Below are 22,496 nucleotides of genomic sequence, written 5' to 3'. Positions count from 1 at the left end.
TAAAAAAAACTATTCTAAAAAAATAATCTAAAAAAACCATCCCCATCACTAATTCCGATCCCCTCCATCAACCTTCAACAAAACTTTTGAGTAGTTTTAATTATAGTTTTGATAAATCTACACTGAACAGATGGAATTCAGTAGTTCTGCTCCCGATCCGTTGTAAAGGTAGAATACGCAATTTAAAAAAAATAAGACAGAAATTTTTTTTAAATTTCTGTGTCGAATTGTTTATATCTTCAACAAATATCTAGTAGTTTAGTTGATGGTTTTACTTGTCTAGTAGTTTAGTTGATTGGTAATACTTTTCTAGTAGTTTAGCTGATTGATTTTACTTGTCTAGTAGTTTAGTTGATTGGTAATACTTGTCTAGTAGTTTAGTTGATTGGTTTTACTTGTCTAGTAGTTTAGTTGATTGGTCCTACTTGTCTAGTAGTTTACTAGATTGGTCCTTCTTGACAAGTAGTTTAGTAGATTGGTCCTACTTGTCTAATGTCTGGTAGTTAGTTGATTTGTCATAATTATCTGGTAGTTTAGTTAATTGATGTATGTTTTTTTGTTTCAATGCAATAAGAAAATTTTTAAATATCCAAATTTTCGAAAATATAAAATTTTATATATAGATATTTTATAATATAAATATATAAATACACAGAGATAATCCCCTTTTCATGTTTAAAAAAAAATTTGCTTTTTATCTAAGTCTTTGCTTTTTATGATAAAGTTTTATGTATTTAGTGTAAGCTGGTTTATGTGCGTGTATATATATTATATACTTTTCAGTTTAAGGCACTTTGTCCTCAATTTTTCAAGTTTGGATTTTAATTTGTACTTCGTACATCACTAATCTCAGATCAGTCTAGCCGTAATTTGACGTTAATTGAATGCACAAAAACAAACTACACGAGCCGAAATTAAATATGGATGTTGTGCGTTTGTGTGTTTATGTTTGTATGTCAGTTCCTCATATAAAATGAGACCAGGATTGGGCAGGAATTTCTCCCATTTATCTAAATAAAATGAACTAGTATTCATCCTGGGTACCAGAGAATATTGGTCCAAGTATTATATCCTTCCTTCCTTCCTTCCTTCCTTCCTTAAATTTACTAATTTACATTGTCAAATTAAACATGTTTTAAGGAGTATTTACATTTATTTACAGGACAAATTGAATATCACAATAATTTAATCATTTTGAATATATTTAGCCGTTTCGTTTCATAAACATTATTATCACAAACATGTTTAAGGACTGATGTAGAGATATTATTTTTTTCATTTTCTACAGAATAAAAACTTACTCCAGGTCTCCTGAAGTAAAGACCAAGATGCAAGAAAATCACAGCTCTGTCGACATCTCGTCCCCGGATGGTTCAAACCCTCCTCCTCCCCTTGATTTAACCCCAGGAACCTAAAATCAAAATGAATAATTTTAGCACCTTAAAAGCTTTACATAAATTATAAAAATTAAATCTTAGACTGTTTTTTTTACCTTTGAAATAGGTGGCCAGTTTCTCCCATAGTCTGGGGGGTCTTTCCTCATTCCACCGTTCTCCCTCATCCCCCCTCCGTTCTCTCTCATTCCTCCTCCGTTCTCAACCATCCCACCTCCGTTCTCCCTCATCCCAACTCCATTCTCCCTCATCCCAACTCCATTCTCTCTCATCCCAACTCCATTCTCTCTCATCCCACATGCGTTCTCCCGCATCCCTACTCCATTCTCTCTCATCCCTCCTCCATTCTCCCTGTCTCCTCCCTCCGTTCTAGTAAAAGACGGAGATATTCCAAACCTGAAGAATGTATAATTTATGAAAATCCTTGTTAAGAGAAAAACAAATTAAATATTTGATGAGAAGAAATTGTATTCCTGCAACTGTTGTTCGTATATTGCATCCATCTTGGAAACTAACTTATCTTCAAAACAAATAAAATAAAAAAAAGAATTTGTAACATTCTAAAGCACAGAGCTTGCAAATCAAGTGTTTTTAACAGGCATTTTGCTCTGAATTTCAAAACTTTGCCTTTAATACATTTTCCATAAAATATCATAACAATAGTTTGCAGAAAAGTCTGGTAAAGTTGGATTTAGACAAAAACAAAAACAGGGTGAAATCCTGGTTTCGTTTTTATCACTTTAGAAGAGAGAAAAAAATCCAGAAATTTGTTTTTAAGATTGATAAAATGTAGATGCTTGTTTTTTAATGTTTTAAAGTGTGTGCATCAGCTACCTTGTGCTCTGTTTTAGACCGGGAGAACTTGTATATACAGGATTATAGTCCAAAGAACTAATCTGAGGTATAGGAGGTATACCCGAATACGGTGGAGGAGGGGGTTGGGGTTTAGAAGGATAGGTTACAGGTCCCTGGTTCATATATCCCGGAGCCGGGACGGAAGATCTGTAGAATTGAACCGGAGAATTTGAGTACTGAGGTTGAGAATTATCGATATCTCCGTTAGGTTTATATATTCTTGGAGAGGGAGCAGGTGGAGTAGAGATCAGGTTGGGACGAGGAGAAGGAGAAGGACGAGAACCTTGAACTCTTTGATTAAGGCGTGCTGTGTGAGTCTCTCGGAGCTCCGGGTTCGGTGGATGAGGATAGACAGGAAGGGATCTTGTATCTTGAGATCCAGGGTTAGCGTAAGCTCCACTCTGGGGATTCTCTGACGCTTGTGGATAATTTAATTCTCTCAACGAGTTAACACTTTCAGACGGATTCATTCCGTGATTTGTATATCCGTTCATTCCGATAGATCCAGGGAGCCCTGGTTGGATAAAGTTGGTGTGTGATCTCATACTTCTTCTCTCTAACTCATCCTCCCTAGGCTCAGGCAAGCTTGGTCTTTGCTCCAGGTACGAAGTATGTTGGCTGGAACCTCGAGAAGACGGATTCTCCGGGTTGGTCTGAAACCCTGGAGTGTGAAGATGGGAGTTGCTACTTCTTATCTGAGCAGTTCTACTCACATGACCGTGATGTAGGTTACTCTGGCGTTGTTGAATAAATGGAGATTGATGAAGAGGTTGCTGCATATTCTGCTGTAGAGGTTCCTGTTGATGTTGCTGAATATGCTGTTGAAGATTTTCTTGTGAATGTTGTAGAATAGGTTGTTGTTGCCTAGCTTGGTTGTAAATACTTGATTGATTTACAGCTAAGGATTGAGATTGTCCTGGAGACTGTCTATAGCTGAGGGATTGGTTGTGGTTTAAAGACTGTGTTTGGTTAAATGAATTTGAAGGGTTATGATGATAAGGATTGATGAGAGCGGATTTTGACGAGGATTGGATCTGTACAAAGGTCGGAGCTTGAACAAGAGACATCGCTCGGTCTTCATCAACCGGTCTAGGAATAAACATTAACAATTATACTGAAAGAAAAATTCAGACAAATTTTACAAGTCGTTTTTATCAATGCCTATTAGATAGAAATGTTGCTGCAGATTTTGTTAGTGGTCAGCTGTCACGGTTGTGATTGACATCTATATATAAATTTTGCTTGTCTGTCTGCTTGTTTGTTTGTATCCAATAAACGTCAAAACGGCTGAACCAATCGGGCCCACATTTTTTGTTGGACATCACGTGACCACAGGGAAGGTTTATGAATCATAAAAATAAAAAATAAATGTGTTTTAAAGGTTTTTAATTTTGTAAAAAAAATGTAAATTCTTGAAAATCCGCGAATTTTTTTTAAATCCGCACATTTTTTTCTTCTTTGTTTTAAAATGTAAAAAAAAGAACATGTTCACAATTTAAATAGACGATGGGCGCGAAGCGCCCTAAAAGCCTAGTTTTTCTAAAATGAATACAACACATTTTTTAGCGTTAATAAGTCACTAAATCCAAAGCTGTGTTTTTTATTTTAAAGGTTTAAGATGACTTTCATTCCGCTTTTTGTGATGATACTTACAGTCTTCGACGTGCAGAAGATCCAGCTGAATTATGTCGTGATCTCCTTCCTCCTCCTCCTCCTCCTCCTCCTGCAGTGCTATACCGAACCTAGAGGAAAAGGGAATAAAAATAAGTCTCATATCTTGGCTTACATCTTAATACTCAATTGGAAGACGACATTCAAATTAGGTGGATTTATTTATCATTTTTTACGAAACTCAATTTTTTATAATGTAAAAATGATGTAAAAGAAAGGATCAGTATAGGTCTACAGGTAAAGAAAAATGTGTACACAACCTTCAAAATTTTGCCCATTACTCCTTTCAAACAGGGTCAGGAGTAAAGAAATTAAAAACAACAAGCAAGTTGTAAATGTAATGATATAATGTCAAATGCTTTAAAAAAGCAAATGTTGGGTGGTAGGTAAAAACCGGCGGCAAAGACACTTTAAAGTTAATCCTGTCTTGAAAACTGATTCGAAATGGTCTTTGCTGTCTGGGTGGATGTGTGTATTCAATATTAAGTTTAAGTAATTTCTTTTTAGAATTTATCTCTGACAAAAGGGAGCTGAGAGAGCGATCTATTTTTAGGAAAATGTGAATTGTGATTTAAACTATTCTCGGAGAAGTCGGAAATCGAAACGTCTGACGGAAAGAAGATACGAAGCAGGCATACAATAATACACATATATATATATATATATTGTATTGAGAGATTGTAAAACTTCATCAGATTGGGAAGAATGGAAAACTTTACAGAAAGGTTTATCTTGCACATTTGAATCCATAAAAATCTCCCAAACTGGAACAAGATATTTTTGGAGCAACTATCGTTACTTTTAATTCATATCATAATGTGGGGCCCTTACAACTGTGAAATTAGAAGACGACATTTCAACTATTTTGTTTTTCATGTTCGCAAAATTAACTGCCGTCTTTCTATTCCAGAGTTTTATGGAACCCACTGTACGTTCTACACAAATAAGTTATATGTTTGAAAAGCTTGTACGCTAATAGATTATCATTAACAAAACTTTAGAACAGAAATAACTAGTTCTACTTTTGTTTTTTGTCTGATCTGTAATTATTGATAATTTTCTTTCTGGAGATAGCAAAAACTTTTTTTAAGAAGCAAAAACTTTTTAAGATGAAAAATAAATGTTCACCTTGATTGGTTTATCTGTCTCAACTTGAGTGAAAGGAATCTCCTAAAAATAAATAAATTATTAGATTTAAATTTATTTTTATCCTAGAGTTATAAATACTTTAGATCATTCTCTTAGAAGGATTATAGAGCGTACTCTTAGAGGGATTATAGAGCGCACTCTTAGAGGGATTATGGAGCGTACTCTTAGAGGGATTATAGAGCGTACTCTTAGAGGGATTATAGAGCGTTCTCTTAGAGGGATTATAGAGCGTTCTCTTAGAGGGATTATGGAGCGTTCTCTTAGAAGGATTATAGAGCGTACTCTTAGATAGATTATAGAGCGTACTCTTAGAGGGATTATAGAGCGTACTCTTAGAGGGATTATAGAGCGTACTCTTAGAGGGATTATAGAGTGTACTATTAAAGTAATCAAAATCTATTGATCTATCCTTAGAGTAATCAATATCTAAACACCTATTCTTAGAGTAATCAATATCTATAGATTAATTCTTAGAGTATAATTAATATCAATAGAACTATCCTTAGAGTAATAAATATTTTTATATCTATTCTTAGAGTAATTAATATCTATAGAACAATCCTATGAGTAATCAATATCTCTAGATCTATACTTAGAGTAATCAGTATCTATAGAATATACTTAGAGTAATCAGTATCTATAGATATATCTATAGTAGTAATCAGTATCTATAGAATATACTTAGAGTAATCAGTATCTATAGATATATCTATAGTAGTAATCAGTATCCATAGATATATCCTAGTTATAGTAATCAGTATCTATAGATATATCCTAGAAGTAATCAATGTTTGTAAATCTACCCTAGCTTTAAAAAGTTAAAAAATATTAATTTTTTTTTGAATAATAATTCTAATAGATTCTATTAGTATACATATTAAACTAATTACTCTAGAAGTGAACCAGGGTTCAATCTAATCAACGCTAAGAGGTAAAACAGGGTTCCTTGATTACTTAATTAAATAGGAAAAAGAAATAAAGATTACAAACTGGGCGGGGGAAATAAAAACATGGATTTAATTGAAACTGGTGAAATAGGGAGGTAGGAAAAACTGTTTACAAAAAAAATGTAAGCGAACGCTACCCCCCCCCCCCTATTGTTTTACTTTACAAATCTTAAGTTTTAAAAAGTTTATATATTCATGTGAATATTTTAAAGAAACACTTGACTAATTGAATTTAAAGAGAAGAGTTAAAGAGATAATCCAAACTTTAACAAATTAAACACAGAAACAACACAGTTACAATTATAATCTTTAAACACAGAAACAACACAGTTACAATTATAATCTTTAAACACAGAAACAACACAGTTACAACTATAATCTTTAAAATATAAGAATCTCATCGCCAAAAAAAAAAATAATAAAGTTAAAAAAAATCTATGAATATTCTTTAGAATCCACAATTTTTGATTAAAAATACGAGAGAATTAATATTTGAATGTTTTTTCGCCTTAAAATTAGAGTCCAAAAAAGGTTAAAAAAACAAATATTTTAAACATTATTAAAAAATTTTAAGCTTTTGTATCTCTTTTAAGTGCATTTTTGGTTTGGGGGGAAATAACTTAATTTCATTTTAAATATTGAACTAAACCGATCTGATTAGATTTATATTGACGGAGTAATTTTTCACCTTTTTCTATTTTTTAAAACAATGCATTTTTTGAATGATTTTTTGTTAAAGTTTGATTAATATTAATCATTAACTTTTCCCAAACCCCAAAAGACGGAGATCACCTGTAGTAAGCTCGGGTTGCTGGGTTCGATAAGACTGTACTCGAAATGCTTGGTTAGCTCGGTAGGGAGTCTAGCTCGAGCATCACTCGGAGATCGGGATCTTGATCTAGGATACAGAAAAAAAATAAAAATCGAGACATTTTTTTAATCAAAAAATAATCTTTAAGAAGCTGAATCCAACCTTTGTCTTCTCTTGTTTCTCCTGAGAGTGGAAACCATCTCCGACTCCGTCTCTGCTCCGGAGTTGACATAACCTGGAGACAAGGTTTAGTTAATCCTAACCTGGAGATAAGGCTTAGTTAATCCTAACCTGGAGACAAGGTTTAGTTAATCCTAACCTGTAGACAAAGTTTAGTTAATCCTAACCTAGAGTCAAGGTTTATTCGTTTATCCTAACCTGAAGACAAGGTTTAGTTAATACTAACCTGGAGACATGGCTTATTTAATCCTAACCTGGAGACAAGGTTTAGTCAATCCTAACCTGGAGACAAGGTTTAGTTAATCCTAACCTGGTGACAAGGTTTAGTCAATCCTAGCCTGGAGACAAGGTTTAGTTAATCCTAACCTGAAGACAAGGTTTATTAGTAAATCCTAACCTGGAGACAAGGTTTAGTGAATCCTAACCTGAAAACAAGGTTTAGTTAATCCTAACCTGTAGACAAGGTTTAGTTAATCCTAACCTAGAGTCAAGGATTATACGTTTATCCTAACCTGAAGACAAGGTTTATTTAACACTAACCTGGAGACAAGGTTTATTTAATCCTAACCTGGAGACAAGTTTTAGTTAATCCTAACCTGGAGACAAGGTTTATTAGTTAATCCTACCCTGGATAAAAGATTAGGACAAATACCTGATTTCCTAATAGTAACCTGACCTAAGATTAGAACAAATACCTGATTTTCTAACAGTAACCTGACCTAAGATTAGGACAAATACCTGATTTCCTAACAGTAACCTGTCCTAAGATTAGGACAAATACCTGATTTCCTAACAGTAGCCTGTGCAACTCCACCCCTGCTCTCCCCCATGGTAATACCGGTTTCAACCAGTTTATAGCTTCCATGTCGTCTTCGTCGCCCTCGGTGGTTCTTCCTCATACTCCTGGGTACATAGAAATAGATAGATAGATAGAAAGAGGTCAGTTTTTCCAATATTCTATCTATGTAAAGATATTTATGTGTGTATTATGCATTGTGTAGTTTACACTATACACTTTCCACAATATTACAGTACATAAATTTTCTACTGGGTAACCTAACCTGGAGCTTGAATCATATGTTGTTAATCCTACCTTGAGCTCTAATCCTGTGTTGTTAAACCTACCTTGAGCGCTTTTCTAATGTTGTTAAACCTTCCTACCTGGAGTATTAAACACATCGTGAGCACTTATCTTGTGTTGTTAAACCTACCTGGAGCTTTAGTCCTGTGTTGTGAAACCTACACGGAGGTCTTATCCCTAGTTGTCAAACCTACCTGGAGCTTAGTCTTGTGTTGTTAAACCTACCTGGACTTAGTCTTGTGTTTTTAACCTACCTGGAGCTTAGTCTTGTGTTGTTAAACCTACCTGGAGCTTAGTCTTGTGTTGTTAAACCTACCTGGAGCTCTCACTTTCACTCCCTGATTCTCCGCCTCTCCTGTGAGTTCTAGCGCTTCCTAAACTTACTCCACTCGCCTCACTCTCCTCATCCGAACCACGACGCCGAGAACCCCGCCTAAAGAACACAAGTTTAGCTTTTAAATGTAGTTTTTTAAACCGCCATTTTTTCTTTGTTTATCGCGACTCAACAATTTTAATCGACATTTCTAAATTATTGAGTCTAAACCTTAAAAATATTAACCCCAAAATACCATTTTCGCTTTGAAATCGTATCATAATTTCTTCCAGGAATTTATAATTTGCAAAGAATAGTTCCTTGTTCTTAAAAAGTATTGCTGTCAGCAGAGTTTTGATAATAATTGTATCCCGGAATGTCTTGCAAAAATTCCCTGAATTTAAGAATTCGATATTTCAGAATTCAGGAAAACAGTTTATCCAGTGCAACGAGTGCAATGGTTTGTCATACAAAAAAACAACAATTTTTGAAAATAAACCACGGATTATTTGGGAAGAAAAAAACCGTGCATCAAAGTTAACATTTAGAAAATTGAAATCTTTTTCTTAAAGTACAGTAAATGACCTTTTCAACCTGATACCCTAGATACTGTTAACTTTGACAGTTTGATCCAGCAAAATTAATAACTTTAAATATCAAAGGTCTACGACATTAGGTTGTAAAGATGTAAGGATTATAAAATTAGAGTTTCTTTGGACAAAAACATTTTTAAAAACCTACTTTTTATGAGTACTATGTTCTGAGTGTGGAGTATCATGTTCACTGTGTCTCCTGGACCTAGATCCAAACAGTCCTTTACTCTCCAGGTACTGGAGGGACTGCAGGGATACTTCTCCAGTATCCAGCAGAATAGAACTTCTATCCAACCCGTCCAACCCTGTAGAAAATATATCTTAAAACTTTATTATTGTAGTTCTTGTGATTAGAGTTAAAGAGACTGTAGACGTAATACTATGTAACCCTTTATATAGATACATATAGTGGCATGTAATATTCAACTTTAATAATTTATTTTAATTAAATTTTACAATATTTTTAAATTTCATTCTTTCTTCTTGATCGTCCATTATAGGGATTATATACCTTGGGGTAGGGATTTTATACCTGGGGGTAGGGATTATATACCTGGGGGTAGGGATTTTATACCTGGGGGTAGGGATTATATACCTTTTANAGTTTGAAATATCAACGGTCTACGACATCGGTTTGCAAAGATAAAGTGATTACAATTCTGAGTTATGGCAAAAAACTCCTATGGATATTGAAATCTTTTATTTTTATTTATATATTTTATTTATTTGTTTTATTTATTTATTTATCATATATTTTATTTATTTATTTGTAAAACAAGGTGGAAGTTGGTTTGAGATTAGTTTTAAGTTAAATTAGTTGTAGAAAGGAGACAGAGCTCAAGGGTAATAGTAGTCATGAATAGGGATGGACATTGATATTAATACATTTAAATAAAATCAAACTTTTAGTGAATACAATTTTAATTTATGATGAAAAACTCAGATTCTTGTGAACCATCGTGCAAAAGAAATTAAAACATTGAATGTTTAAAAACAGACAACAAAAATGATGCACATCTCTAATGGTTTCACATAATTTTAAGTAGGAAGGAGAAGATTTATTATTATTACAGAATTAAAAGAAAGAACTGAAAAAGAAAAAAATGAAGAAGAAGAAGAAGAAGTAAAAGAAAAAGAAGAAGAGGTTTACAGTTCTTTAAGGAGGAAGTTTACAGTTCTTTAAAAAGGAAGTTTACAGTTCTTTAAACAGGAAGTTTACAGTTCTTTAAGGAAGTTTACAGTTCATCAAACAGGAAGTTTACAGTTCTTTAAACAGGATGCTTACAGTTCTTTAAACAGGAAGTTTACAGTTCTTTAAACAGGAAGTTTACAGTTCTTTAAACAGGATGCTTACAGTTCTTTAATCAGGAAGCTTACAGTTCTTTGAACAGGAAGTTTACAGTTCTTTAAACAGGAAGTTAACAGTTCTTTAAACAGGAAACTTACAGTTCTTTAAACAGGAAACTTACAGTTCTTAAAACAGGAAGTTTACAGTCCTTTAAACAAGAAGTTTACAGTTATTTAAACAGAAAGCTTACAGTTCTTTAAACAGGAAACTTACAGTTCTTTAAACAGGAAACTTACAGTTCTTAAAACAGGAAGTTTACAGTCCTTTAAACAAGAAGTTTACAGTTATTTAAACAGAAAGCTTACAGTTCTTTGAACAGGAAGTTTACAGTTATTTAAACAAGAAGCTTACAGTTCTTTAAACAGGAAGTGTGCAGTGCTTTAAACAGGAAGTTTACAGTTCTTTAAACAAGAAGTTTACAGTTCTTTAAACAGGAAACTTACAGTTCTTTTAACAGGAAACTTACAGTTCTTAAAACAGGAAGTTTACAGTTCTTTAAACAGGAAGTTTACAGTTCATTAAACAGGAAGTTTACAGTTCATTAAACAGGAAGTTTACAGTTCATTAAACAGGAAGTTTACAGTTCATTAAACAGGAAGTAGAATATAATCCCTTTAAGAGGAAGGAAAAGTCTAGTCCTAATTGGCAGCGAGGTCATTTCCCTCAGAGTTCCTTTGATACGACCCTGGTACCTTAGGAACACATTTTTCCTTCCTTATATAGGAATTATAAATGTTTTAAAGCAGTGTACATGCGTCAGAACAGAAGTATAACAAGTAGGTTTGGGCTCAACTTCCTATTAGAGAGGGAAGTCATTACACGAGTAAGCTAAACTGCCTTTTCAAATCAGGAATCCTTACGAGGCATTTTCATTTTTCGGGCGTGGAAATATAGTGTATAGACTCAAGAGACATGTAATTTCAGAAAACAATAGTTCCCGGGTTGGGTACAAAATAAATCTTGATTTCCTTTATCCCAACTTTACTAAACTGTTCCAGCCTCAGTAACTTACTTATTTGTAGCTCTAGGCATGTACATTTTAAACTATAATTCACTCTCAGCGATTATTGAGTGAGTGCTTGCAACCTTTTCTTTCGTTTCCGAAGAATTGTTGCGAAAAATAAAGAACTTTTTTTGTCAATTCTACAAATTATCCATTCTGAGACTTATATTTTAATGAATAGAATTATATTCATTATTTTAATTAATTTATTTCTTCTTTCACAGAAAGTTCAAAAAACTAAATAATCAAATTTCTTCTCAATACAATCAAAATTAGATAATTAAGTAAAATTGTAAAATATCATGGATGAATTCCCATAATGTTAATAGTTGTCAATAATATCAACAATCCGATAAATATATTACAAAAGTATTTTCATTCTTCATAGTTTTCAAAAAGCATGATCCATATTTAATAAGATTCTGTCCAAATTTTAAGAATTTTCAATTTTATGCTTAAAAAAACATTTTTAAAGAAAACATTGGAGTATAAGTAACCTCAACCCAAACTGATCCCTCGCGCCCTTTAGAAAAAGGCCATATTTGCAAAATGACAAGAGAAAAAGCTATTTTTTATTTAATACAAACATTAGAATCTGACACAATTTATCCTTTACTATGTAAGAAGTTTCAAGGAGTAGGACACGGTTAAATAGATTTGTGAGGGCGCCGATCTCTCCCCCCCCCCCCGCCTTTAAAGGGTTTAACCAGGAAAATAAAGACAATTTGTAAAAAATGAATTATTAATACATTTGTATATAAAGATAGATTTACATTAAAGAATATTAAATATTAAAATATCCATAAATATGTAAGTTTTCTCTCTATTTACACGACTATTCTCCTCTTTTTTTTAATATTATTTATCATTTTTTAATATTTTTTTTTATCATCTAGGGCGCTTCCTACCGCTATCATTTTAAACTTACAGGAGTTTTTCTTAAATATTTTTTTAAGCTATTGTGTATATTTGATTTAAGCTTCCTGTTTAAAGAACTGAAAACTTAAATTCCTTGTTTTTGGCATGCTTTTCATTATTCAAGGCCTTTATGTACCGTAACCTTGAAATGCAAATTCAGGCATTGTTTAAGGAATTCATGTTCATGATGAGGTTTCCAAATCTTTTTAAATCTCTGAAAGGTTTTGGAAACCCTGTTCACACCAAATGCAAGATCATATTTTTGGCGGGAAATTTGATTTTTTTACGCTTTTGGCTTTTTAACATCGGTTTAGGATGCTTTAATCACCAAGGGCGTATACAGAAATAAATCTAGGGGGGGGCAAAATTCGAACTGTAAATTCATAACACTTGGCTTCTTGGATATCAGGCATAAGTATAAGATACTTAAAAGGCACACATACAGTCCAAATAATTACCTTCTAAGCACTACTTTATCTCTCCTTCAAAAAAAACTAGCAGAAAAAAACATTGTTTCTAAAAAATCGACATTTTATTTTATTATTGCAAAATTCTAGGGGGGGGGGCTACGCCCCCCCTTTACAAGTCTAGGGGGGGCACTGCCCCCCATGCCCCCCCCCCTGTATACGCCCTTGTTAATCACAACAGTAAAATATGCTAAAAATATTCAACATATTTTTGTTTATTTGAGGATGCATTCATTTTTTCTGTTCAGACAAGAATTGGCAAAGAGAAATGCAAATTGAGAAGATATTTTTTTGCATTGTTTTCAGTTGTACTTCTTGGATCAGTTATAGATTTCAGATCAGTAATCAAGTCGGGCATTTTATCTCAACCCTTCTGACGAAGGCAGGCCCGCCCAGGGTGCCGAAAAATTACAGTGAAACCCTTAATAACGAATACATCGAAAGAGCTCATCAAATGTCGTATTCTTCACTTTCTGATAATGGAATAATGCAGATATTTAGTTTTTTAATTGAATGATTATATGGAACTCTTTAAAACTGTTCCCGCATATTCATGGCTATTTATTTATTTTTGCAAATACTGAAATTTACGTAATATAGTATAAAACTCATTGAAAAAATTGTCAAGACGACACTTGATAAATTCTTCCGATGTATTCGTTATTAAGGGTTTCACTGGATGATAAATATGCCATAATTTTGCGTATAGCTTTTTCATGTTTGGTCCTAACAAAAATTTGAATACATACCTAAAAATCTTTAAACTTGTTGATTGTTTGTTTTAAAAGTTCACTCTGTTATTAAACCACCACAAACGAGTGTTATTTAACAAAATAAGTAAAAAAAAAATTCACACAAAAAATAAAATCCTGCATTAAGTGTAAAAAATGTTTTCATACGTTTTAGAGATTTGAAAAATGTTTAAAACATTCTCGTAAACACTTGAACAGCACTTCACTTTTTATTTCAATATCTTTATTTGTCTCAGGCTTTAACTAATGAAAAGTGTGCCAAAAACGAGGATTTTTTATTATATTGGAAATCTCCATGCAGTAGGATGTATGCCCTAATTCGTTACCAATTCTAAAAATCGATTTATTTCAAAAATAGAAGAATTTGGTTTTGTAGCTCATTAGTTCCGTAGAACATTTAGTTTCAGAAAATAATAGTCCATATGGGTTGGTACAACAATTCGAATAATAAAAGTTGATCCAGGTTCATGGAGCCGAAAAACTGAGGATCTATAGTTTTTATCATAAATTCTTTTAATTTAAACCTGGTCGGACTCTTTATCCCTCCATTTGTAATATTTCTCTCTGCTGTATTGGAAGACGACCTTGAATCCTGATCCTCGGGTTTATTTCTCCGACTGTATCTCTGACTAGGAACCCTGAGTATAGAACTAGATTAGGAGAATTCTAAAACCGGAGAATCATCTCTACTCCACTTCACTTTAATCAAGTAATTAATTAAAATTGAATCTCAGAATTATCTATTTTGGTCGTTTACTAAAAAATACACGTACAGAAAAAAATACTTAATTAACCATTTTAAAAATATTGAATTTTGACGAATATTACCGAGTAAAGTTTGGTGGATTTCTTCTGTTTATCTCCTGGCTCACATCCTTTTCACTTCTACCAGATGATCGTAATCTGAAAACAATAAAACCAGGAATAAAATCCGCGAACTTACTCTTTTTCCTGTTCAAATCGAAACGTCGATTTCCTCCCACTTATTATATCATTTATTCAAAAAGCAGACAAATTATTTTCATCCTTTAAATCCCCATTAAACTTACTTTCTTCTTAAAATACAGTTGGGCCAATACAACTCTGGAATAGGAAGACGACATGTTACGTGTATTTGATGTTATTTTTATCAAGTTTTCCAGAATCTTGAAAATCAACTTTTAAAGATAAATTTGACTATTTACGATCATTTACGATACAGTCGTCTTGTTCTTACACAGTTTTATGGGTTTTTCCATTCATCTTTAAACCTTTTTACCCCCCCCCCCAACCCTTCTTCCTCCTGCATTAAGTTCCATCCCCCTCCTGCAGGTTGCAGTTTTAACCCCTGGCTTGAAGAAACCTAATCCTCTAAACTCCATATTCTTTAAGAATTTCAAATATCTGAATTATGAATATATAAAACAAAAAACTGAGATGTTTATACTTTAATATTGCTTCAGTTACACTTCATACCTAGACAATTTATGCAATTTTCTTTTATTTTAAAGGGAGTGTTCAGTTTTTGGGTAATTTCAGGGTAAACTAAACAGCCTATTCGCTGTCACACAATGACATTAAAATATGATAAATTAAAATTGTATTGGGCTGCTGTTGCTGAAAAACGTCTGATATACTTATTTCTGAAATGGGTACCATACCTTTGCGCTCGAATTCAGAACGAACAATCGGCTTTTTCTCCGGCAACAGTTGTCTTTAAAAAGTAAGACTAATACAAATCAAGAGCGAATAGGCTGTTTAGTTTACACTGAAATTACCCAAATAAGTGAACGGTCTCTTTATAGGGAGTGACCGGGAATGTATGGTTGTTGAAATGATTATGTAGTATTGTGGAGAAATTTTTTAGGAGTCATTTGAGACGTTTTTACGGCGCATATTTGTTCAGCAAGAGAGCAAATTCAATCTTTAATATCCTCATGGATTGGTAATTTTTAAAGGAAAATTTTTAAGAATTGGTTTTCAAAAAAATATTCAATAACGATGAATAAAAAGGGTAGTAAAAATTTTACAGAAAACTATTTAGTTGCTTAGGAACAGGTTGAGAAAATAAAATTAACCATTATCACCGAAAATAGGTAACCTTATTCAGAATTTCAATATAGATAAATAGATAGAAAAATAGATAATTGATTCTAACATTGACTTATTGAGAAAAAAGTTCCTAAACATCTACTTAGTTTACCGTAGAATATTTGATGCCTTTTTTGTCGTCGTTATTTAATAATTTTAAAAAATCTATTCTCAAACGTAACCACCCAAATGGATGATTTTAAACGTCGACTTTGCGCTCAAACTCAGTACTTATACATCATTAAAACGTTTTATATGTCTCAAATGAATCCTAAAAAATGTCCTAAATGTTTCCTGTACCTACACCTAAATGTCTCCTGCACCTAAACCTAAATGTCTCCTGGACCTACACCTAAATGTCTCCTGCACCTATACCTAAATGTCTCCTGGACCTAAACCTAAATGTCTCCTGGACCTACACCTAAATGTCTCCTGGACCTACACCTAAATGTCTCCTGGACCTATACCTAAATGTCTCCTGGACCTAAACCTAAATGTCTCCTGGACCTAAACCTAAATGTCTCCTGGACCTACACCTAAATGTCTCCTGGACCTATACCTAAATGTCTCCTGGACCTACACCTAAAGATGTCCTAATACTAAACTCAAATGTCTCCTGAACCTAAACCTAAATGTCTCCTGACCTAAATCTTAATGTTTTCTGAGCCTGAACCTTAATGTCGCTTGAACCTAAACTTAAATGTCTCCTAAACCTGAGCATAAAGGTTTCCTGAATCTAAATCCAAAGGTATCCTGAACCTAAACATAAACGTATCCTAAACCTAAATCTAAAGATTACCTGAACCTAAACCTATATGTTTCCTAAGCCTAAACCCAAATGTCTCAACCTAAGTGTCTCCTAAACCTGAGCCTAGAGATTTGCTGAACCTAAACTAAAAGGTTTCCTGAATCAAAACCTAAATGTCTCATAAACTTAAACCTTAATGTCTCTAATATCTGAACCTAAATCTTAATGTCTCTGGAATCGAAACCTAAAGGTCTCCTCAATCTAAACCTGGAGATATCTAGAAACTAAACCTGAACCTACTCCCTTATATATATATTGTATAATTAATATACTGTACCTTGAACCTAAGCCTAGAACTCCTGAGGTAGTGAATGCTGGAGAAACTTGAACTAATCTAGAAGTAGAAAAAGTTAATTTGAAATTTGAACTTTCAATCAGATGAGCCGCCAACCTTAAAAAATTGAGTCTAACAAAAATAGGTTTCACTACATAACACCCCCCCCCCTCTCCCTCCCCTCTAAACCTGTCATACAAAGGAATTAAGTTTTTGCCACAAACTATAATGTTCTATAAGTCCTATATCTTTGAAACCAAATGTAATAGACATAAGATTTTTCAAACCTTGAATTATCTAAGTTTAACATATCTAAATTCACACCATCAGAGTATAACGATTATTAGATTTGAGTTTGTGGCGAAGAATCAATTTCTTTTGATTTGGTTTGGTTTGAAAAAAATGGCGGATTTGGGTTGGTTTAAAAAAATGGCGGATTTGGGTTGGTTTAAAAAAAATGGCGGATTTGGTTTGGTTTAAAAAAAATGGCGGATTTGGGTTGGTTTAAAAAAAATGGAGGATTATTCTACCTGAAGAACGCATGATGCTCAACGCAGCATTTCCAGAGATGTTTACAGGCCTGGCGGGAAGGAGTCTCAAATCCGTAAGTACTCTCTTCATTCTAAAATAGAAAAAATAGAAATAGAAAATCTGAAAGATATTTCGGTGTATTCGTCTGAAATTATGTTTATGCATTTTCTTGTACCATTGAAAGAATATAAAGTATAGTAAAGATATTAGGATATAGATATTATAGAGTACACAAAGAGAAACACATTTTATTCTACAAAATATTTAGATTTTTACAATCTGATATATTCTGATTATTTGTATCAAATGAGTTACATTGCACAAAGGTATCTAGAACTTAGGTACAGGGTGTCCCACGAAATATGACAGTTAGTGAATAGTTTTGAATGTCTTCTTCCAAATATTGAATATTAAAGACTTTTGGCAGTTTATTGTGTTAAAAAACATTTTCTCCTTAAATTTACTTTACTTTGAAATCAATTTTACTTTATTAATAAGATCGTAGTTTAATATTTTTATCCTTATCTTTATTATCAAACAACTTAACTAATTATGGAAGAAGACATTTTAAATTCTATTCACCAACTGTCATGTTTCGTGGGACACCCTGTATTTTCAATATTCTTAAAAATTCGATTAAATAATGATTCGATAAATATGTCGGAAACCATTGTTGTTTTGTGAACTCTAAATTTCTATAAAAGAACAAGTAAAGGTTCTGTAACGCATTAAATCAGTAAACTAGCACTTTTTGATTCCAGAAATGCTCAAAATATATTGCTCTGATGTACTCTATGACATTTGGAGATTTATTGAGGGTTTATATCTGGCTTACAGCACTGAGAACTGAAAAGGTGCACAAATAACTCCGGAGGATTTTTCTTGAAAATAATTGGAAGATTTAAACAACATGAAAGTAAAGATTTCAAAGATACAAGTCTAACTTTATAACAATTGGTTTAAATCTTAAAGGTGTAAAATACATATAATTATGCTGGGCTCACAAAGCAGCCTGTTTCTGAGTTTTTGCTGGTTTCAAAGGATTGTGGTTTAATGTTTAAGTAAGTGTGCTGAGAGATTGGTTGGGTGAAGGTTTGAGGTCAAGTATGTATATTTCAGGTTGGGTCGGACAGCTCTGGGTTTGCGTGTGATGTATTGGTTGTATAGGGTGCAAGGTGAACCCTGAGACAAAAACTGTTGTCCTGTCCAGAACTGTTTAGTCTTAGGTATCTTTCTCTGCATATGTTTCGTTTTTATACAGTATACACTCCATTCTTTCACATCTTCATTTCTCATCTGTCGTTCTTAACCTTTCATTCCTTTTTAATATTGCCTATTCGGAAATACTATTTATAATTTGTCTCTCATGTTTTTTTTTAAAATTCGTATAATGAAATTTATGTTTTTAGAAACATTTTATTAAATAAAATAGATCTGCAAACATACAGACATGTAAAAAATAAATGATGTAGACATTTGACATTTATGCATGTAGATTGTAGCTGGACATGGAGACATTTGACATTTATGCAAGTAGATTGAAGCTGGTCATTGAGACATTTGACATTTATGCATGTAGATTGTAGCTGGACATGGAGACATTTGACATTTATGCATGTATATTGAAGCTGGACATAGAGACATTTGACATTTATGCATGTAGATTGTAGCTGGACATGGAGACATTTGACATATATGCATGTAGATTGAAGCTCATGGAAACATGGATACATTTATACATGTAGATTGTAGCTGGACATGGAGACATGGAGACGTTTATACATGAATACATCTGCACACAGATATAATTGTTTAGGCATAGTCCCAGCAAGCTTTTACTTTCGATCCCGATTTGAATAATTAAACATAAGTTTATTGTTTTTCTCCTTTATCCTATTTTATTTGAGAATGAGGACAAAAAGACATGATGACATTTATTTTTGTCGACAAATAGACATTTAGACATTTAGATATGTTTCTATGTAATATGATGACATTTATTTTTGTCGACAAATAGACATTTAGACATTTACATATGTTACTATGTAAAATGATGACATTTATTTTCGTCGACAAATAGACATTTAGACATTTAGATATGCTTCTATGTAACATGATGACATTTATTTTTGTCGACAAATAGACATTTAGACATTTAGATTTGTTACTATGTAATATGATGCAATCATGAACACAAAATACCTTTCCCCTTTTTGCAAAATAAATGTCTAAGAGAAAAATGTCTGTTATATTATCTCACCAGAAATAGTTTCCAACTTTGTTTCTATTCCTGAGAACTATAATTCCACTGGGAGTTAAACCCAGGAAGTATTCTATATTATCGTCACCCTGATAAACAATTATAATAAAAATACAACTTGTGTAAAAACTAAGCTTTGTCTGGAGATCTGCTCAATTGTACAAACCAAGCTAATAAAATGCCTCAAAATTTGAGGAAAATCAGTCTAGTTATCTAACAGTGTGATTCTATTCTCTCTTTCAATCAAAATTGACCTAAGACTTTAAAAATGTTATAAAAATGTTATTTTCTTATTTTTTAAACTTACAATTACATGATGAAGATCTACACCGTACATATCCAGCCATTTTACCTTCTCCAGATACCTAAACATACAGTACTAAAGTTTATAGTACAGCACAATTCAGAACAATACAGAACACTTCAATACAATACAGTACACTTCAATACAATACAGTACACTTCAATACAATACAGTACACTTCAATACAATACAGTACACTTCAATACAATACAGTACACTTCAATAAAATACAGTACACTTCAATACAATACAGTTCAATTCAATACAATACAGTACACTTCAGTACAATACAGTACACTTCAATACAATACAGTACAGAACAGTACATGTCTAACCATCTAGGTATCTAAACAAACATCAGTACAGGACAGTACACGTTACAACACAATACAGTGCAATACAGTACGATACATGTCATTTTACCTCCTCCAGGTACCTAGACTATAGACATACAGTAATACAGTACAGTACAGCACAATACAGCACATTTCATCCCAATACAGTATAGCACATCGCAATAGAGTATAGTACAGTAAAGTACACTACAGTATAGTAAAGTACATCACTGTACAGTACAGTACAGTACAGTACAGTACAGTACAGTACAGTACAGTACAGTACAGTACAATATAGTACAGTACAGTACAGTACAGTACAGTATAGTACAGTACAATACAGTATAGTACAGTAGAGAAATGAACCTGTTCTCTGCCTGTGCTGGCTGTAGACCGACCAGCCTCCTATGAATGTCCTCTATCCTCTGTTCCATATCCTCGGACTGTGTGGCGAGGAACCGGAATTCAGAACTATATCCTCGACTGTGTCGGCTTCCATCATAGTCTCCCAATTCAGCTGAAACAATTGTTTGAATCATAAAAATGTGCAAGTTTCGATGTTTGTTAGACTTGTTAGAATTTGTCGATCATCTTCAAAAAGCCATCAAGTACAGCTTAGAAATTTTTGCATCCATTTTCAAGACTGGGACAACTTATTTGTGTCGCAACGACTTTGTCTTTTGGTTTTATTGATTAATAAATCAGTTGTACTTTTTATTGCAGCCCTTGGCATATTTATTTTAGAAATTTAACTTGGTTATTTCTACCTCATACTTAAAGGAGTAATTGGCAAAATGTGATTTTAACGTTAGAGCGTGCTCAGTTTGGTTTACAATACCTCACCTTGACATTTATTTAAAAAGATGCTTTAAAGATGTTTTTTATTTTCATTAGTTCTACCTTAAAACAAAACAATCCCACAAAACTTTTTCTGTCTGAGTCACAGCGCGAGGCTGAGAACAAATTCATTGCTGCGCGCATTGCTGGTCAAAAAATGTCTCTGACCCCAGCCTAACCCAAAATATCGGCTGACAATATATTAAGTTGGGTCCCCAAAACTAATTAAAGGGGGTTCATGGTGAATCATATTAACTCTAGGATTCAAACCCGTTACAACAGTTGAAAAGTAATCTTTCGAGAGTACTATATTTAAAAATGTTCCAACCTAAGACGACATTAATGGAAATCTGTTTTTCACACTTTACAAATGATTTTTGCTTTTTATAATACAGAACCTTGTCTATATTTAAGAAGGAGAAAAAATCAAGAAGTATTTTCTTATCATTCGCTAGAATGCTTCAAATGTTTAATTATTAGAATAAACTGAAATAAATAACTATCCGCTTCTTATAAAGGTTTAAATGCTCCATTTGTAGAACCTAACAGGACACAAAGTTTTCAATTGGAATTATTAAGAAACAAATACCTTAAACCTTTTCCAAAAATATTTCTTACAAAAATGAGATATATGAGATGTATGAGATGTATGAGATGTATGAGATGTATGAGATGTATGAGATGTATGAGATGTATGAGATGTATGAGATGTATGAGATGTATGGGATGTATGAGATGTATGAGATGTATGAGATGTATGGGATGTATGAGATGTATGAGATGTATGAGATGTATGAGATGTATGAGATGCATGAGATGTATGAGATGTATGAGATGTATGAGATGTTTGAGACGACTGCATATAATGTATTTAATGTTTTGTTTTATGCAATTTTTTCACGAACGGTTATTTTTGTCATTAACGATCACAAAATTAACAGTTTTTACCACTGGCTAACGAAATCCTGTACTTTTAAACGTTTCTTAGGCCTAACATTTCATATTTTCTAAACCAAATGTACATTATATTTTTATATCCCCGTAAACCAACTGTAACTTACATTGAAGAGCTAGAGCTGCAAGTTCTGTGGATAGTTCCTCTTGTACTGGCAGACGACCTTGAAGGATATCTAGCTTGACCTGGAGATAGAACTGGTATCTGGGTATACACAACATCAGCTTAGGATCAACAAGGAGTCTTAATTTAGGGATGGGATGGTTTTATTTTGATCGGGAGTGTAATAGGGCGTTGAGTATATGAAAATTTAATTATTTTTAAAAAATAATTTAGAAAGCAATTTCGGCAGGGAAGCCAAATAATGTTGGACTAATGCCAACCAAAATATTCAAATATTTGTCTCTTTAACTTTTGAAAAATTGCAAACTCTCTCTTTAAAAAGTGTTAAATATTATGCTGAAGTATTCCTGGTGATCTCCTCTGCTAGTTTACAGGGGTCAGCTGCGTAGAATTTAACCCCCAGGTACAGAGTTATTGGAGAAACTCCTGAAATAATAATTATAATTTTAAATACAATAATTGATTAGTTAAAGGGATTGTAAACCTAATATTAAGTGACCCCCCCCCCCCCCCCCCC

The 22,496-nt window shown here is 33.0% G+C and overlaps 2 protein-coding genes across 2 annotated transcripts in view; both read right to left on the bottom strand.

Annotated features, from left to right (window-relative positions):
* Positions 1–1,139: 1,139 nt before the first annotated feature.
* LOC111697306 (uncharacterized) lies at positions 1,140–9,577 on the bottom strand. Its single transcript, XM_023467257.1, has 11 exons — positions 9,569–9,577; positions 9,143–9,299; positions 8,405–8,521; positions 7,789–7,910; positions 6,990–7,062; positions 6,809–6,914; positions 5,049–5,090; positions 3,903–3,991; positions 2,229–3,338; positions 1,493–1,790; positions 1,140–1,411 (listed from the first exon to the last, which is right to left on the bottom strand). Exons 4-11 carry the CDS (start codon positions 7,904–7,906, stop codon positions 1,340–1,342), a joined length of 1,908 nt encoding a protein of 635 aa, XP_023323025.1. The 5' UTR covers positions 7,907–7,910; positions 8,405–8,521; positions 9,143–9,299; positions 9,569–9,577; the 3' UTR covers positions 1,140–1,339.
* A 4,210-nt stretch (positions 9,578–13,787) lies between these two features.
* Positions 13,788–22,496, bottom strand: part of LOC111697248 (band 4.1-like protein 4) — a 30,671-nt gene continuing 21,962 nt past the window's right edge. Inside the window, exons 4-13 of the mRNA XM_023467177.1 lie at positions 22,327–22,405; positions 21,963–22,060; positions 20,431–20,581; positions 19,733–19,790; positions 19,426–19,514; positions 18,001–18,031; positions 17,165–17,256; positions 16,638–16,694; positions 14,311–14,385; positions 13,788–14,120 (exon numbers count right to left, since the gene is read on the bottom strand). Of these exons, the coding sequence (XP_023322945.1) occupies positions 13,886–14,120; positions 14,311–14,385; positions 16,638–16,694; positions 17,165–17,256; positions 18,001–18,031; positions 19,426–19,514; positions 19,733–19,790; positions 20,431–20,581; positions 21,963–22,060; positions 22,327–22,405 (965 nt within the window). The 3' untranslated portion in view covers positions 13,788–13,885. The remainder of the gene's footprint in view (positions 14,121–14,310; positions 14,386–16,637; positions 16,695–17,164; positions 17,257–18,000; positions 18,032–19,425; positions 19,515–19,732; positions 19,791–20,430; positions 20,582–21,962; positions 22,061–22,326; positions 22,406–22,496) is intronic.

This window comes from Eurytemora carolleeae, unplaced genomic scaffold (genome assembly GCF_000591075.1).
Source record: "Eurytemora carolleeae unplaced genomic scaffold, Eaff_2.0 scaffold65, whole genome shotgun sequence".
Lineage (NCBI taxonomy): Eukaryota > Metazoa > Arthropoda > Copepoda > Calanoida > Temoridae > Eurytemora > Eurytemora carolleeae.
The sequence above is the reverse complement of the archived record's forward strand: the minus strand, read 5'-3'. Positions and strand labels throughout refer to the sequence as shown.